Raw genomic sequence first — 16,910 nt, 5'->3', positions numbered from 1 at the left:
GCATGTCATGCATTATTACATACAAAAACTTAAATACTAAATGCATTTACAATAAAAATAAACGTCTTCTTCTTCTTTTGCTCTTCCCTTCTCCATGGAATGTGCTAGTTGATGTGAGCTTTAAGTTTTTACTGATTTCCATTTTCCTTTTACCTCATGTGCATGTTAAGATATAGATTTATTCACACACTAAATGCACACATGAGATACTGACACTTTGTCAGCATCAAAACAGAGATTTGATTCAAAAAGTCAACATCTTTAACTTTAATTTGTATGTATTAGGCATAAAATTTCTTTTAAATGCATAAAACTTTAAATTCATGTATCAAAATCTAAAATTTCAAATATTATCTCATATATAGTTTGAAAAATTGAAAATTACTTTTTTTTGTGATTATTTTGAAATCTAAAAATAAATAAATAAATTTATTTTATACATTTAAACAAAATTCTTATTTTCTTCCTTTTTAATATAAATTTTAAAAAATTTAAAAATAAACTAAATTTTTTTTATAATTGTTTGAAAAACTAGAAAAAAAAATCCAAAACTAAACAGACCCTTTATTATTATTATTATTATTATTATTATTATTTTATAAAGTTAACTCTATTTTTGTGTTTGAAAATTGGAAATGTGAGGATAATCTTTAGTAATCATGAAGGATCACTAGCACTATTATAAATCTCGGAAAGGCGACCTATGAATTATGATTATGGAGACACGATTTTGACCAATCACGCCATGCCACGTGATCAAACGAAAGACTCTTGTGTGGTACTTAGAATCATATTAAAGTTATATTGTATGACTTTTTCTTTTTATCTTGCACGTGAGGACTCGAAAAAAAAAATTAAATTTAAAGTCATATAAATTTTTATAAAATTTAATATAGCATTATATTTTATTAATTTTCTTTTACGTTTGTACAAATTTAAATTTCAAAATTTATGCTCCCACTTATTAATTTATGTGTTGAAAAAATACTATGATTTGATAGTATTTGGAAGTATGAAATTTGGGACTCATAAAATTTAGACTCATAAAATTTAGACTTACATTAACTTATATGTTACTCAATCTATAATTTTGTACCATATTTTATCTATATTCAGATAAATCTAAATTTAAGGCTTGCACTTTAAGCTTCCAAATATTAAATAAATGACAATTGAATTAGAGATCTAGAGGAAAAAATTATTTCAAAAAATAATTTTTATTTTATTTTATTTATTTTTATAGAAATAATTTTGAAAATAAAAATTTGCTCAAATATAATTAAAAATTTAAGTTAACTAAAGATGAAAGACATGAAAAATAAAAATTGTATTTACTAATTTAATATGTATATTTTACTCTTCTTTTTCACATATTTTCATAATGGAGATTAAAAAGAGAAAAAAGAAAAAAACCCCAAATGGGTCTCTTCCATTTGCAGTTCTAAAATAAAATGATTTTGCCATGTGGCTGGTAAGGTCAAATTATAATATAATGTTAAAAATTAAAAATGACATCTGTTTTGGAGTATATGAAAAGCTGCACCAACCCCAAGTTAGGTCCATTCAAACCAATTTTTTTCAAATATAAAATTTTATGCCTAAGTCCAATTATTTGATACGAATCAAATCAAGTTGAACGATGGTATTTAGTTCAATTTGGCATGTGTTGGTCCATTTAACCTTGTAATGGATCTTGATTATGTGTACTTATACCAATTTAATTAGAAATTTTACTTAATTAAAATTTTATTTTGAAATATAATTTGATATTCTGTTTAAAAATTGAAATGTGGAATTGATTTTTTTAAGGAGGTATTTAATAAAATGAAAAATTCTATCAATTACATTCTTTAGAAATTTCAAAATTGATTATTGAATCTACCTTCTCAGTTCGGTTCGGTTCTTTTTTTTTTTTTTTTTTTAAGCATGTGAATTTGCTAAGAAAATCTGCCCCTGTAACTAAAAAAAAAAAAACAAAGAATAGATCCATCTACAACTTCTGGATTAAGCTAATTCCTGCAGCTTGTGAGGGAGGGCACCAAACAAAGCCCAACAGTCGACCAATATAGAAAGGCTGCCAAAAACTGCATGGGCCGCACTGGCGTGCCCTAAATTATAGAAACTCAACAATAATACATAAAGTTTCAAATACAAAATTGGTAAATTGGAACCTGAACCCTTGGGGTACACCAAGCAAATATCAATCCTCGACTCACAAAAAAGAAGGAAAAATAAATAAATTAGGAAGGAACAAAAAAACAAAAAAAATGGTTTCTTCAAATTCAAAAGTAGTTGATAAGTAGCTGTTCTGTACATGCATTGCTACCCAGTCCATGAAGCATGAGCGGTGCCCAACAATTTCAAACTTTCTCAAGCACCATCTGAAGGAAGGACATTTTCTATGTTTGAAGGCATCAGGATGTTAAAACCATCTGCAGCAGTAGACATGAGCATTCCTGGGATCTGAGCATGCCAGTGAAGTTCTTTCAAATCTTTTTGGCCCTGTATACAGTTTCAAAAGCAAATTAAAAGAGTGAGCGTTGAACAGTAAAGAGTTTTGTCGAGGTAACAAAGAGAAGGTCGATGAGTTTTCTGAGTAAATAACCTGATGAACGAAAAGAAGTTGTGGAGGTAAATCTTCAGGGGCGTTTACTCGTTCCTTTGTTTTAGCTTTAAACTCAGCCTCCTCTTCGTCATCTTTTTCCAATGAAAGGTCCCATATTCTGGCAATGATATGTAAGGTCAAAAAGAATTTCAGAGTTCATAAAGAGAGAAAAAATAAGTGTTAAAAACTCATAGTCAGCCATTTCAGTTATAATTTTTCATTTGGCTTTCCCTATTTTGGCCTTTAAATAACTCTTACGTCAGCTGATTGTCGGATGATGAAACTGCCAAAGTGGATGCTTCATGTGGACTCCATTCAATGGATGTGACAGGATGCTTATGGTATTCAAAATGTGCCACTACAGAATCTCCTTCCTGCTCAACGGGGTTTTAAAGGGAGACAAAATTCAAAAGAAGAAAAATGAGGACAAAAACAATGATTAAAGGAATAATTTGAAGCACTACTCAATGTGTACCTTGAGAAATCAAAGCACAACTTTACCACGAAACATCTCTAATCAAGCAAACAATTTACCCTACATAGCATACCTTGAGCAATCTAAGATCACGAATAGAAAATGTCCCATCATCACTTCCTGATGCCAACATACAGCTAGCCAGCCTAATTGAAATGAAAAAAATTAACAAGGAAGATCATTACAAATTCACATGAAACGAGAAAGGTGACGAGAGAAATAGTATGGTATATACCTGTTCCACGAGATAACGTTGACATCTGCATTATGTGCCTTAATACAAGCTGCTGGAGACTTCCCTAATCGAGTATCCCATATTGCAATATTCCCATCCACAGAACAAGAGGCAAATACATGAGGTTCTGTCGGGCTCCACTGCATGAACAAAAGGTGGAAGACGAGAGCTTAAAACACAAGAAAATATAAAATATCTACTAATGTTGGAACATAAGTTTTGACTAGTATCATAGAAACCCAAACATATTCAACTATTGGTTTGCTAGTTAGATGCATACTTGTAAATCTTCCACGCTTGCAGCATGTCCAACAAATGGATGAGGATCAACAGTCCATGTTGCATCAGATGTAGGTTCCCACAAATGAATACAATTTTTGCTGTCCCCTTCAAACACAAGCACAATCACAAAAATTATTATTATTATTATTATAAAAGCAAAACATTAGTCTTTAGAGTTCATAAAGAAAGAATAACAACTTGATTAAGTTAAAAAACAAAAAAATACTACTATCAGTACCAGAAACAAGTCTTCCAGGGATAAGAGGACTCCAGTCTAGAGCATAGCCTTCATCTTTGTGGCCACCAAACTTAAGTAACGGTGCCAGATTAAAAACTGAAGAGTCACCTCGGCTAACCTCTGTTTCTGATTCTGCCAAAGCAGTAAGATGAGAGCTTAAGTCCCATACCTGCAAGGTAGTCAGGACTTAAACTGCATTAGAAATATAAAAATATGAAATATAAAATCAACAAGAGATCTCACTTGTTTAATATTCCTGATACTTTTAAGCTTTTCTATGTTTTATATAGAAGGATTGGTGATGGAGGGCCACGTACATCTTTTAGGCTGCCCATTCAGCACACTTGTTTTATGCGTAGATTTAGGAGCCGATTTAAATGGACACATTGTAAACGATAATATAGCCTATGAACGGATACATGGAGGCAATGGATATGGAGATAAAAATGAGGCCACATATACAAGCTTAGATTTTGCCATGGTTTACAATTTGGTTATATTGAATACTTGTTTTATAAAAAATAAGAACACTTAAATAACTTTCAAGAGTGGACTTAATAAAAGCCAAATAGATTTCTTATTAACTAGAAAAAAAGATCATCCATCTTGCAAAGATTGTAAAGTTACCCGGGTGAAAGTTTGATTACACAACATAGAGTCCTCATATTAGATATACATACTAAAAAATGAAAGAGAAGGACTAACATAAATAAACACATGAGAACTGGGTGGTGAAGCTTGAAGGGAGATAATATAGTAACATTCAAAGATAAAATGATCGAAGAGTGTGATTGGACAGTAGGGGTAAGGTAGATGCAAATACTGTTTGAAATAAAATGGCAAACTCTATCTAAGGATAACAAAAAAGATTTTAGGTGAATCCAAAGGTAGATACTCAAATAGTAAAGAAAGTTGGTGGTGAAATGAAGAAGTCCAAAAAGCCATTAAGACAAAGAGAAATTAGCATAAAATATGGCAAAATTTTATAATTATAGAAAATCCTGAATAATATAAAGAGACAAGAAAAAATGCAAGAAAGACTGCTAGTGTAGCTAAACATAGAGCTTATGATACTTTATGTACTAGACTAAATACAAAAAAAAAAAAAAAAGGGGGAGAAAAAGACATTTATAAACTTGCTAGAGCTACAAATAGAAAATGTAGAGAATAAGACATAAAAGAGTGGTGGCGAAGATACTTTCATAAGTTGTTTAATGAAAATAAAATTGAAAAATTGAACTTGGAAGTGACAAATGAGGAGAAGACTAAACATAAGAGATTTATTAGCAAAATTAGAGTCCTTGAAGTTAAAATGGCAACAAAAAAGATGAAAAGTAGAAAATCTATAGGACAAGATAAAATACCAATTGAATTTTGGAAATGTTTAGAAGATTATAAAAATCAAGAAAATGCCAAAGGAATGGAGGAAAAGTATGTTACTACCTTTATATAAAAATAAAGGCGATATTCAAAATTGTAATAACTATCATAGAAATAATATTATGTCATACAATGAAATTAAGGAAAAGAGTAATTGAACATAAAATAAGACTAGAAACGAAGGTTTCAGAAAATTAATTTGATTTTATGTTTGAGAGATCAATAATAGAAGCTATTTATCATTTAAAAAGTTTAATGGAAAAGTTTAAGGAAAAGAAGAGGCACTTGCATATGATTTTTATTAATTTAGAGAAAGCACATGATAGAGTACCTAAGGAAGTTCTTTGGTGGGTCTTAGAAAAGAAAGGGGTATGCAGTAGATATATAGAAGTCATCAAGGTTATGTACGATAGAGTAGTGACTACTACTAGTGTTAGGACTATAGAAAGGGAATCTAGAGATTTTCCAACCCCAATAGGTGCACATCAAGGTTCTATCTTGAGTCCTTATCTTTTTACTTTAGTGATTGATGAACTTACTAGGAATATCTAAAATGAAATCCCTTGGTGTATGTTGTTTGCAGATGATATTATGTTGATAGATGATAGTAGAACCAAAGTGAAATCTAAGCTAGAACTTTGGAGAACCCTATTAGAGTCCAAAGGTTTTAGGATAAGTAGGAAAAAGATAGAATATATGAAATGCAATTTCAATAATATAAGGAGTAGGGAAGAGAAGATTAAACATGATAATTAATAAAATCATAGCATTATTAGATTTACATATCTTAAATTTTATGCAAGTGGAAGGGAAAATTGAAGAAGATGTAATACATAAAATTAAAACAAGTTCGGTAAAATGGAAGAGCATCGGGTGTGTTGTGTGATCATAGAATACCCTTAAAATTAAAAAAAAAAGTTTTATAAGACGACTATAAGGCCGAGTATGCTTTATGGTTCCAAATATAGGAAAAGTAAAAGTTGGTGAAATGTGAATATTAAGGTAGAAGAGTGGTATAACATTAAAAAATAAAATAAGAAACAAGCATATATGCAATAATATAGGCATAACACTTATCAAAGACAAGATAAGGGAGGGGCAGCTTAGATGGTTTGGACATTTGAAACGCAGGCCCAGTAGAGCATCTGTGAGGAGGAGTGAGTTAGTTATTATTTTTTTTCTGAGTGAATTTGCGGGAAAGGATTCATGTAGCTAATCTCACCAAGTGGGACTTAAGCATATATGCAATAATATAGGCATAACACTTATCAAAGACAAGATAAGGGAGGGGCAGCTTAGATGGTTTGGACATTTAAAACGCAGGCCCAGTAGAGCATCTGCAAGGAGGAGTGAGTTAGTCATTATATTTTTTCCGAGTGAATTTGCGGGAAAGGATTCATGTAGCTAATCTCACCAAGTGGGACTTAAGGCTTGTTATAGTTGCATTGTGTAATCTCTAGTTGTGTTGGGATTTTTTATAAATAGTGTGTTTTAGTTCGTAGTGGGTGAATAGTCATTGTTTGAATCAAATTGCCATTCACTTTCCCTCCCTCCCAATTGTTTGTGAATTTCAATTGCCGTCTTTCATCAACTTGGTATCAACCACAATCATCATCCAGGACACTGTTCATCATCTGCAACTTTTCACAAAATTACCATCATATCCTCAAATTCACCCTAATTTCCAGCCAACATTTCACAACACCGCCCTGACATTAAGAATAGAATCAAACACATACACACAGACCCCGGGGGCAAGGAAACACCATCCCCTACAATTTCACCTTCACCCAGCAAGGGTTATGGCCCCATATGCCACCTGAAGATACTCCAACCCGTAGTTGAAAAAATCTTACAATTTACGCACACAATTTGCATCAATTCCACACCAAATTGATTCAATCATACTTGCAAATCTAAAAACAACTGAATTGCTATTAAATCAATCAATTTGGCAACAAATCAATCTGATTCTATCGATTCACATGATTTTGGACCTATCATATCCAAACAGACACAATTCATTTCAAATCCCAAAAACAACAGTTTTTTTATTGTTTTTATTTCACATGATTACCTTCCATTCCTTGTCTACACTAGTTTTGTGCTAAAAACAAGGAGAAAATAAAACTTTAGGTCTTATGTTGCCTTCACAATACCATTAGTCACTTTTGGAGTGGTATAGTGTTCTACCATTGAGTAAGAAGGGGGAAAACACGCATTGGCTATGGTGATAATATGACTTCATTGTGTTTTGAGATTCAAAAGTTGGTTTTTTAGTAGTTTGTCAAATTATTTTCACTCTTTTAAATAATTTATTTTTCTTTTTAATTTGAGAAAGAATATGCATGAAATTTTAACTGTTAATAAATGATAAACACCAAAAGTTCAGTTTTAATTATTTTTTTCTTGCCTCCTTCCCTTAAACAGCATAAACTTAATTTCCTTATGAATATTTCTTAACTCATTCCGCTTACTTTCATTTGGGAAAGCATATACATGAAATATGATTATTTTTTTATTATCAAAATTTAAATATAATTTACAATTTTACTTCTTGTTCGTATATCAATATATGCCATGTCATTTAGTGGAAATTTGTACCAAATCTTACGACTGGTTCAATTCTCAATTTTCAATTTCCAAAATTGGAATTTAGATTCATGATTTGAATCTCGATTTGACAACTATGCTCCAGCTGGCCCCTACTGAAATCCCACATCTGCTAGTGTTTTCTTGACAACACCACCACCATTAATCAATTCATCAGCCTCTGATCTACTAATAGCCATAATATCATCGTCGGAGGAGCCTCTCTAGCAGCACACGAACCTCATGTACCGGCAACACGTGTGATGCAAAATCAGAATTATCTGTTGCTTCCAGATTCCTGAGAAAAGCTTCCAGCTGCAATAAATTGGGTTTTTTATGATATTGAAGCCAAAGTGAGGAAATTCAAGTGTTAGTGTATGAAACAGTTCTTCGAGGGTTATGTTAATGCCAAACCTGGATTCGCACCACTTTGGTGACGTTTGAAGGCTGCTTTGTGAGAATTTGAGAAATTGCATGACTATGCTGAGAGCTTGACAATCATTGCACTTTGGGTTCAAAGTCTTCGGTCAGGCAACCAAACTCTCCCATTTATCTTGATGAATACTATTAATTTTCATAATTCCAAGTTTCTTGTTACCATCTAAAAAAAAAAAAAAAACTGTCCATTGTCATACGAATTCCTCTAATACATTCATTGCTTGAATCCTCATTCAAGTCCATACTCCCTTGCTGCCACAGTATGTAGGACAATGTCAACTCCTGTGCATTATGTTTTAATAGCTTAATGTGTGCGCATTGTAGGGATTAGGATTTATATCACTTGTAATCAAGTTTAGTCTTCCTTAACATCATCCTACCAGGTTGCATTACCCAAGGCCACCAAAAAAAAACATTGAAACATCCTTGAACTTGCACCAATTGATACACCGTCTTTGTCCGTCCAGTTAGACACTCTTCAAGATTTGACCAAACATTTAAGCAGCTCACAGGACAATTAGTTAGTCACCTTAACGAGTCCCCAGCTTTAGTAGGGTCAGTCTAGGGCATTCTTCCCACTCCAAGAGTTCCAATAGCACCTAACAAGATGAATCAGGCTCCACCACAAACGAGCAGACCAGTTCAGCCCCTCCAGCCTCAAGTTAACCTAGAGTCCAGGTTTGAGGACTGTAGTTTTGATGAATTTGACAATATAGGGTACCAACCTAACCCTAGGCATGTTTCATTTTCCCCTAGCCATGATCCGAAGGACTATGGACATGTATCAAAAACAAGGTTTTAAACAGCGAAGGCGTAAGGCGAGGCGCTCTGACCCTTAAGAGGCGAGGCGCAAGCCTTAAGGCATTGGGTGGTAAGCGTTTTGAGATTTTATTTTTAGATAAAAATGTAAATAAATTACATATTTTAAAAATAAAGAAAAAGTTAAGAAAATCACAAATATAAAGTGAAAAAAAAAATCAAATATAATTGGCAAACTACTTGTTGGCCATTCAAAAAAATTTCTAACTTAAATTCATTACATAAATCACGACAAGAGATATCGATAACATTACAAAGTTCAAATCATTTTTCAAGATCTAAGATATAACTAAATTGTTTTGGAAAGGTTGAGGTTCAAGAGTTTTAGAAATCAACTCATATTATCACACTCCTTTCATATAACATGGAGTTAATATTTTCTAGCCAAATCTTACTTGAGAATCACACACCCAAAATGCATAAGCCTCAAGTAAAAAGGCGCAAAAGGCATGCCTTTTGTGCAAATGCGTAAGCCTCAGTGTGTAATGCGTTAGTTTTTTGGGATTTGGTATTTTAGATTAAGCCTCAAAGCGTTTTAGGCATGCCTTGCCTTGAGTCTAGCCTCAATAAACATTGTTCAAAAAGGGGCCAAGGTAGATGTGCATACATATGACAAGAAATTAGAACCAAATTCCTTTTTAGATTGGGCAAAAAATATGGAGGATTACCTTCAGTGGTACTGTTCAGGACAAAGTTTAGTATGACAAGAAAAACTTGTAGGCCCAACCAATAAGTATTGGGAAATTGTGCAAAAAGCCCTACAACTATGGGATGTCCTATTACCCATGGGAAGCGATAAGATAGTGATTGAAAGAGAAGTACCTCCCTTCTTTCTACAAGAACCAACTGTTTAGTGACCTTTTGAACCATTGACAAACTACCACTATAGCAAAGCTATATTGAGCAATTTGACAAGCTATTGCTAACGGGGCTTTTGTCGAGGTCACACATCACACAATTACTAGGTTCATGAATGGTCTTAAGGAGGATGTTAGTAGAAAGGCCAAATTATTTTCACCAGAGTTTTAGAAGAAACATGATGGGAGCCTGCAGATGTGTGTAGACTACCGCGCACTCAACAAGGTGACAGTGCACAACAAGTATCCTATTCCGTTGATTGCTGATTTGTTGGATCAGTTAAGTCATGCCAAGTACTTCACTAAACTTGACTTGAGGTCAGGTTACTATCAGGTGAGGATTGCTAATGGGGATGAGCCGAAGACTACTTGTGTGACACGGTATGGGGCATTATGCTTACCTGTGACCACTTGTCGCGTGTGCTTGGGATGAGTTTTCATCACGTAAATACTAGTGTAGGGTTGTTTTTCAGTATTTATTTCATTATATGCCAAATAAGGTAGTATGACTCCTCAGTCACTTTGATGTTTCCAAGTGCCAGAGTGAGAATTGCTTAAAAAGCTCTTTAGGGAGGATGTTTATCAGAAATCTCTAGTTGTCTAAAAGTATCTCAAGATCCCCAGTAGGCCTTCATCTTAAGTGAGTGAGTCTCGTCATTCCAAAACTTTTCCTTAATCTAGGTCTATCATTACTCAAATTACACCTGAAGAGAGTATTGCAAAGCAAATAGAGTCCCATCATGGCTTAGCAACTTCATATGGCATTTTGCTACCGTTATGGCTCTCATAAAGAAAGGGGAGTTTCATTGGACCCCTTCAACTACTAGATATTTTAGAGAGGTTACGAAAAAGAAGACTGTAATTCAACATCCAGACTTTTCTAGAGTCTTTGAGGTGGCTTGTGATGCCTCCAGGGTCAATATAGGTCCATTTTTTAGTTAGGAGGGGCATCTTATAACATTTTACTTCTTTTAGATATCTCTTGGTCTCGAAATTGCATGCTAGTGGGCTAACTGGCCGTTTGGAAATGGATAAAACAATTGCCTTAGTTGAGAACAAGTTTTATAGGCCTTCCATGAAGAGGGATGCTACTAGGATCGTGTCTTAGTGTCGTACATGTCACTTAGCCAAATCTAGGAGGCATAACACTAGTCTTTATAGTTTATACCCTTCTTCCATTGCCACACATATCTTGGAGAGACCCAAGTATGGATTTTTTTCTTGGACTCTCTAAAACAACTTGGGGACATTCTATGGGATCTTGTTTTTGATGCTCAAGGCAGGGAATGATACACATTAGAACAATTAATTACAACATATAAATATGATGAGCATTTAAGAATTCAATGACATATGTCTGACCTGCACGTGACCAGTATCAGCCCAAGATGCACATATATGGGGGCTTTGTGTCATGACACGTATACGATTGACACATCCTTCATGTGCTACCTTCCGCAGCTGCAGATGCAAAGAAAGCAATAAATATACAAATGACCACAGGAGTGTATCATTGATGTAGCTGTATTGTTAGACATTTAACGTACATAACCAAAAAAATAAATCAATAAATCTAAAAAATAAACAAATCAAAATTACTTGCAAAACTGGTGCCCCAGATCCACCAAGCTCCTCCTCATCACTATCTTCATCACTATCGCTATCATCGTTGTCATCATCGGAACCACCAACAGCAGATTTAGTAGGCACTAGTTCACGTCTTTTCCCAGAAATGTTCGATAATTTGAATATTCCAATAGAGTTCCAAGAAGCTTTCTCTGCCTGCCAAATGGAGTTCATAAAGACAAAATATGATTTTTAATAAAACAGGCAAGTAGAGATCAAATAGGTCTTCTAAACTAATAGTAGTGCACTAGTGCATGTCGTGCAATTTCTAGAAACTATGTGAAGTTAATGTGCCTGTTCCAGATATAAGTGCTTGTGCCAATGCTAAAACCCACTGAATGATTATTGAAGAAACAAATTTGCACTCACTCAATGACTAAACAAAACTAACTGAGCTCACCTGAGTCCCTGCAACAAAATATACAGTATGTGGAAACTTGGTACGGACCAATCCCAATGGATCACGCAGAATATCAAAGCTGAAACAAATATGAGTAGCAATTCATAAAAGTCCATTCAGTTCTCAAAAATAATGTGAGAAAGGAAATGAAAAGGCTTAAACATTGCATTTAATTGCCAAGATAGCTGAGAAATGAAATAATACAAAATTTTAGATGATAGTATGATACATCAGTAAAAAAATGTAACTTAACAAAATTACTTGTATCAGGGTCAGTGGTGCAAATGTAATTACTTGCTACTTCTTTTAAACAATTTCAGAATTACAATATTTTATTTTTTTTGTTTATTTTCCAACATCTTTATTAGCAGCCAAGCAAAGCACAGTGAACATAGTTATTACTTATTACAAACTCAACCATGGCAAATACTTCTAGGCTCAGTTAAACTGGAGGCTTCTGTTTCACCAAATGAAGAATAAAAAAAGCTTGAGGAGTTAAATGAATCGCTGAATTTTTAAAAATATCATACATTGGTCTGTGGAATTTTTTTCTTTCTTTTCAATGTCATTGCAATCCAAGAGTAAGTCTGCGTGCAATTATAGGACTGAAATAGCAATGATTTAGAATATAGTGACCACATTAAGAAAAATAACCAACTTATAACATTTTAAAAGCGACCAACTGAAAATTTAACTCAAAAGTCAATATTAAAAATGTTAATATCTTTTCCTTCCCAAAGTTAGTCAGAAACCACAGCATCAGAAAGAAGAAATGTAGTAAAGAAATCCAAATAAATGAATTAGGCACACTTGAATACAGGCTTCAATTTTCTTATACACAGCAAGCTCATGGAACTCAAAATTTTAAATCTTCTTCTCCAACATTGGGGGCAATACATTTTGGACTTCGGATTGGAATCGTCGAATTAGACAAAACATAATACCAAAATAGTATTGAACTTCATCGAATTTGACAAAAATCCAAATCCAAGTGCCGAGTTCATTCTCCCAGCATCCAAACGGATCAGAGAGCGATAAAGAAATAAAGAAATTCCACCCCCCGGGGGGGGGGGAGGTAGGATTGATGTTTAGTAGAGAAAACAAAGAAGACCTCAAGGAAGGCCAGCCAAGATGGAAGGCGTGAAGAGAATTGTAGGCAGAGGGGTCGCACTGAAGCTCTTCCCCTTCCTCTATCTTGTCCACGCCAGGTTGCCACACCTTCACCGGCAGAGAGGGTATCGAAGAGGACGAGGAACCGTCTTTCTTCTTCGAACCCTGCATAAGCAGAAGAATAATAATAATCATCATCATCATCCATGGCGTCCCAAAACCAGAGAGAGAGAGAGAGAGAGAGAGAGAGAGAGAGAGAACCTTGTTCTTCCTTTTTGCTTTCTTGGCGTTTTTGATACTGCGAACCATCTTCGCGTATTGGTACTCAGAAGGAAGGGGGAGGAGTTGGGGGGATGAAGGGGGAGGTTGGGGGGGGGGGGGTTGGGGTTGGGTTTATGCCTGATGGAAGTTAGGGTTTTACATCCGCGACTGTTTGGGTAAGGGCGAGCTCATCTGGGAAACAAACGATTACTTTAAATTGAATTTTTAAATAGTTGTGGAAATTATTTTTTATTTTTTATTTTTCAAAAAATTATAAGCAAACAATTTTTTTTCTTAACTGTCTCAAGATTAATATTAAAAAAGCTATAAAAAAAAAAAAAACAAAGTTTTTATTTTGCACATGCTGAGCACTATCTCTATTTTTTGTGAATCAAATTCATTTTATATAATATTCTAATTAAAATTAGAATAAAATAATAATGTAATGAAGATTATTTTAAAATATTTTTATTTTTTAAAATTTTTATATAAAGTGTAAATATTCTTATAGTATTAAAAAGTGAGTTTTAAAATATAATAATCAAGAAATAATTAGAGTAATTTTTATTTTTCTAATAATATTTATCTTAATTTGTTTTTTTTTCATATTTTTATTGTTTTTTTTTTTGGATAACGTACCGGGTTTCCACGTGTCTGTTTTACAGTCCACGTAACTAATCCTGCGTCCCTTGAAGTTGATCCCACAATAGATTTTAAATCAACATTTGTTTTATTGATATTTTTAAAACTAAAATATATTGAAAATCTATTAGACAAATGTTCATTTTTGTTCTTGAATCAAATAGCAATTAAAAATATGATCAACATATGCGATATATGTTTTTCAAAAATCTTAAGAGCCCAATAGATTTTTCCAATAAAAAAAATGATATTCAAAGATAATAGTTCAAGGGAAGTTAGGGTTTTTACTCAAAAAGATTTTTGTAAATAAAAACAAGTGAACTTTTAAATCTAGCAATAGATGTGCTAAAAGATTCACTAACTAGAATGAGTTTCTCCAAAAATATTTATCAAGAAAAACATGTGGAAAAAACTTTAAGCTTACTCTCAAAAATTGATTTTCAAAATTAAAGAATGAATGAGAGTAAATACTTTTGATGATAGGAATAGACGTCTCAAATGAATGATTCTTTCAATAAACCTCAAATGCAATAATTTTTTCAAGTGAAGGGAGTAAAAGAAAATCTAAACTCTCTTTTAAATTGATTTTTCAAAAGAATAATAAAGAGAGTATGAATTGCTTGCTTCAAATTGTAAGAATTAGAGTAATCAAGCACAAATAATTTGAGAGAATTTTAGCAAAAGTGGTTGTTAACTTTGGTGTATTCCCAAGAGAGGGGTAAATTGGAATTTTAAAATTTATCTCCTAGGTTAAACAAGATAATCGTATAACACAACCTAGGGTCTTTCTAATCATACACCAATTGCGCAGATAATGATATGCGGAAATTAAATTATGCGCAACATTCACAATATAATATACACATGTAGTAAATATAAAGTGCAGAAATATAAATAGACACACGATATGTTATTGGGGTTCAGCCAATACTGTCTACGTCCCCACCTCTAGCTCGCAAGCCCAAAGATTCCACTAATGTTCACTTAACAGGTGGAGCGGCATTAGTTACAACCAGGTAAATTAGCGGAACTGACCTCAACCTACACCTTACTAGGATGGTGCACCTAGCTTTCCTAATCAGGATTATTCAGTAGGGCTAGTCTCCCTCTTTAGGCTCGTACCTAAAATACAATAAATATGAAAATTTTTGTACAAACAAACTCTTCTTACACAAGCAAATATGTACTACAAAAAGCACAGTATAATCAATGCACCTCAAGTATGTATGAACTGTAAGTTCGGTGCTCTACGTGTGCAATCAACACTCAATAAGATGGATAATCTCAAATATGCATAGAGTGTTTTAACAAGCTAATCTTTGAAAGCAAAATATATCAAATCTCAATATCAATTTAGGGTTTCAAAGATGTTAGTAAGAGTAATCAAACAATCTTAAAAATATTTTCTCAAAATACTTAACGCAAGAGATGTTTGAAAAAGCTTGTTAAAATATTTTCACGCACAAAAATATAGGCTAAGGTAACTTGCACTAACAATGCAAGAACTACAAGTCTCTAAGTCTTCCCACACAAGATTTATCAAATAAAATTAGCGGGAGAACTTAATGTTTTACTCTCAATAAAAATCAATCAATCAATATAACAAATGAGAGTATGAACAAATTAGAATGATGCACAAGCACACTAAATATACTCACAATATTGAATGATCAAGGAAAATGAAGTGTATGAGTGTATGAGAATAGTATAGACTATAAAATGATTTTTGACTTTGAGAGAATTTTGGCCTTAATTGTCTTGCTAATCCTTGCTAATCTAAGCAAATAAACATGTTTATATAGGCAAAGGGAAATTTTTGACCGTTAGGAACTCAATAGGAATAATTAGAAAAGTTTAAAATAAGTTTAGAAAAATTAACCCAGTTTACCCCTTTTAATTTCAGCAAAAAATTAATTTAACCCGAAAGATTCGGATGTCCGGTCCGAGGTTTGGGCGCCCGAATAAACTAAGTCAGAAAATCAATTTTTAAATGTTCGGGTACCCGAAGTCAGGGTCGATTGGTTGAACAAAATACAAAAACTTTCTGTCCGTAGTTCGGGTGCCTGAAACTAAGTTTGGTTAACCGAACGGCCCATTTCGGTTGCTCGAGGCCTTTTTTAACGCAAACATTCGGGCGCCCAGGTTGGTGAAAAGTACTCTAACATGGGTTCGGTCGCCTGACCTCTTATAGTGTTTTTCATTTTAAGTCCAATTTTGCCTTATTTAATTTCCCTAATATTTTAAATGATGTTAGGGACTTTCTTACGTGCAAGTGCTGGGACCTAGGGTCTTTCTAAGGCCTTTTTAAGTATGACAAAAAACCTGACGTCGGTTGACCGAATCCCTAAGGTCAGACTACGGTCTTGAGCTTTAGTTCCTATATGCATGTCATGCATTAATTATTAAAGACCGATCCAATATTACTATTATAGACCCAAATTACACAAAATATAAATTACAATGAGTCTTCAGAGTCTTTAGTCTTCAAGTCTTCTTATGTGTCAACATATGATTTGATAATATAAACCTGCACACACACTTGATAGACATTAAATACTAAGGTATTTGTCATGACCAAAACGGGATGTGACCAATAGGGTCAACGATGTGACCAATAGGGTCAATAGTGGTTAATTGAGCTTGAAGAAGTTTATTTATAGATATTTGAAAATGTGGCCGTTAAGGAGCACTGGAGGGTTGTGCAACAAATTGCATGTGAAGAGAATATTAAAAGGGACAGCCATGTAGATTAGTCCAGTTGCATGTGTTGTGCACATAAGGAAGAGTGGAGGACAGCAACTAGCGGGGCTGCATGTGTGCTGTGTGCAGAATTAAAAAAAAAAAAAAAACATGCCCATGCACAGAACATAAAAAAAGCCTAAAAGGAGACAGCGCTGCATGTGTGCTCTCTGCAAAATTAAAGAAAATGTGTTGTGTGCAGAATTAAAAA

The 16,910-nt window shown here is 33.5% G+C and overlaps 1 protein-coding gene across 1 annotated transcript; it reads right to left on the bottom strand.

Moving 5' to 3' along the window:
* Positions 1 to 2,075: 2,075 nt before the first annotated feature.
* On the bottom strand, positions 2,076 to 13,505 carry LOC131158286 (protein HEAT STRESS TOLERANT DWD 1). Its single transcript, XM_058113048.1, has 12 exons — positions 13,319 to 13,505; positions 13,059 to 13,222; positions 11,948 to 12,026; positions 11,521 to 11,703; positions 11,284 to 11,382; positions 3,836 to 4,004; positions 3,596 to 3,702; positions 3,316 to 3,455; positions 3,154 to 3,226; positions 2,864 to 2,979; positions 2,606 to 2,723; positions 2,076 to 2,502 (listed from the first exon to the last, which is right to left on the bottom strand). Exons 1-12 carry the CDS (start codon positions 13,364 to 13,366, stop codon positions 2,371 to 2,373), a joined length of 1,428 nt encoding a protein of 475 aa, XP_057969031.1. The 5' UTR covers positions 13,367 to 13,505; the 3' UTR covers positions 2,076 to 2,370.
* Positions 13,506 to 16,910: the final 3,405 nt, after the last annotated feature.

The sequence above is a fragment of the Malania oleifera genome, chromosome 6 (assembly GCF_029873635.1).
Source record: "Malania oleifera isolate guangnan ecotype guangnan chromosome 6, ASM2987363v1, whole genome shotgun sequence".
Taxonomy (NCBI): Eukaryota; Viridiplantae; Streptophyta; class Magnoliopsida; order Santalales; family Ximeniaceae; genus Malania; species Malania oleifera.
This window is presented reverse-complemented; position numbering and strand designations above follow the sequence as displayed.